Genomic DNA, 1849 nt, shown 5'->3' with positions numbered 1-1849 from the left:
CAGTTTTAAACACTTCAGTGTCAGAAAGTCTCCAAACACATTTTATGAACACTGTAGAAAGAAGCGCATTGATAAGTTTAGACATTTCACTTCAGTTTCCACTCTGACATTCAGCTTTATCATTATCAAGAATTTGGCTTCAATACTGTTGTGGCGGATATAATTGTAGTTACTTGAATCCTTATCAGTAGACTACTATTATTTTATAGTACTGCAATAATAAGCACCACTTACAATTGATGCGTGACACATAGTTTGTTTATTGAACATTTAAACAAATTCTTCATTCTGTTTCATTGCAAAAATCACTCAACATTTGCAATAAGGGAGCAGATCCATTCACTATATGCAGAAATCTTTATATAAACTTCAGGTCGTTCATGACTATTGCAGATTTTTGGGTCACCAAAGGAAGTGACACCGACTGCAGTGTCTTTACAAACCAAAGGACCTCCTCCATCCTCCTGTGAAGGAACACAGATCAACACATGACTGAAATGATAAAGTACTTCTCACTAATGATTGTCTCAATTCAATAACATTTTTACATACACTGCAGCTTCCTCCATTGCCGTCGACACAAATCATCTGTGAAACTGAGAAGTTGTCTTTCCATTTTTTTTTGCATTCAGTGTTATTCATGATCTTCACATCTGCTTCCATAAGACGAAAACTCTTTTTCCCTTTAAAACTCAGTCTTCCCCAGCCGGCAACACGGCAAACAGAATCAGCTTCAATGTCTTTATTTCTTTGTAAGGATATTTTCATGACATTCTTGTTTTGTTCGACTTCTTTCTCTAGCTGTAATACAAAAACATTATCATCATTAAAAGACAGTTGGACTAATCATTTAATAACAGTTATTTGAACTACTGTTACCCTCAAAAGCATAATGTCGTTCTGCAAAGTGTGCATGTTGAAGTCTGGATGCATGTGGTAGGACTTCACACCAATGCGGACAGACTCTTCATTCTGTCTTAGGTCATGTGCACCAACCACAGCTGTTAGTTTCTCATTTCTGTGTAAGAAAGTCTTATTAGTATAATGAACAATACCATCATTATACAAGTCTTTTAATTATGATTTTAACTCATAATTGCATTTCAGACTAAATTGAAGTCTTACTTCCAGCAATGTGCAGCGGTCATAACAAATCTATCAGAGATGAGGAATCCACCACAGATATGTCGCCAGTTCTTCTGAAGTGAAACCATGAAAGGTCTGGAGTGGGGTTTTGCTTCTGTGCCGTTCACTATACCAACATCCACATGAGCTGAAAGAGAGAGACTGCTGTCAGTCAGCTTATTCAGCAGATACCAATTAATATAATATGCTGTTATATAGTCAGTCTCACCAGTGAAGGTCAGGTGTGGCAGCAGAGAGGCCAGCAGGAGCAGAGAGATGATGGTCATCATGAAGACAATCAGTGAGCTTTTACTGACAAACACTATATAAATATAAGGATGGGTGGAGACATTGAGCTGCCTGTAAGCCTTTTTTTCTCTGCTTGTGGTGTCAGTAGCACTGATAGTAAGAATATATTATTTGTTACTTGTCATCTGCATGAACTTTTATATGAAACCACGAAATATAAGAGATGCATGTGTGTATGTAGCTTTTGCTGTCATATGAAAATGACTTTTTGTATTGATTTGTGTAATTTTTGTTAATTTGTGAATGGCTTTTTTTGTGATCAAACTTATGCTGTTGACTGAGCTCAACTTCAACCTGAACCTGCAATATTCCTTTAATTATAGATCATATAGATGAAAAACCTCTAATGGTGAATTGAGGGAATTTCAGAGGTGACAAACTTGTTCCAAATAACATACACTTCTTCTGCTTTGAT

At 36.4% G+C, this 1849-nt stretch overlaps 1 protein-coding gene across 1 annotated transcript; it reads right to left on the bottom strand.

The window, feature by feature from the left end:
• Positions 1 to 246: 246 nt before the first annotated feature.
• On the bottom strand, positions 247 to 1472 carry LOC107569043 (complement factor D-like). Its single transcript, XM_016255043.1, has 5 exons — positions 1355 to 1472; positions 1126 to 1273; positions 880 to 1018; positions 553 to 801; positions 247 to 464 (listed from the first exon to the last, which is right to left on the bottom strand). Exons 1-5 carry the CDS (start codon positions 1413 to 1415, stop codon positions 306 to 308), a joined length of 756 nt encoding a protein of 251 aa, XP_016110529.1. The 5' UTR covers positions 1416 to 1472; the 3' UTR covers positions 247 to 305.
• Positions 1473 to 1849: the final 377 nt, after the last annotated feature.

Source organism: Sinocyclocheilus grahami, unplaced genomic scaffold, assembly GCF_001515645.1.
Source record: "Sinocyclocheilus grahami isolate Dianchi unplaced genomic scaffold, SAMN03320097.WGS_v1.1 scaffold1305.1, whole genome shotgun sequence".
NCBI classification, from domain to species: Eukaryota; Metazoa; Chordata; class Actinopteri; order Cypriniformes; family Cyprinidae; genus Sinocyclocheilus; species Sinocyclocheilus grahami.
This window is presented reverse-complemented; position numbering and strand designations above follow the sequence as displayed.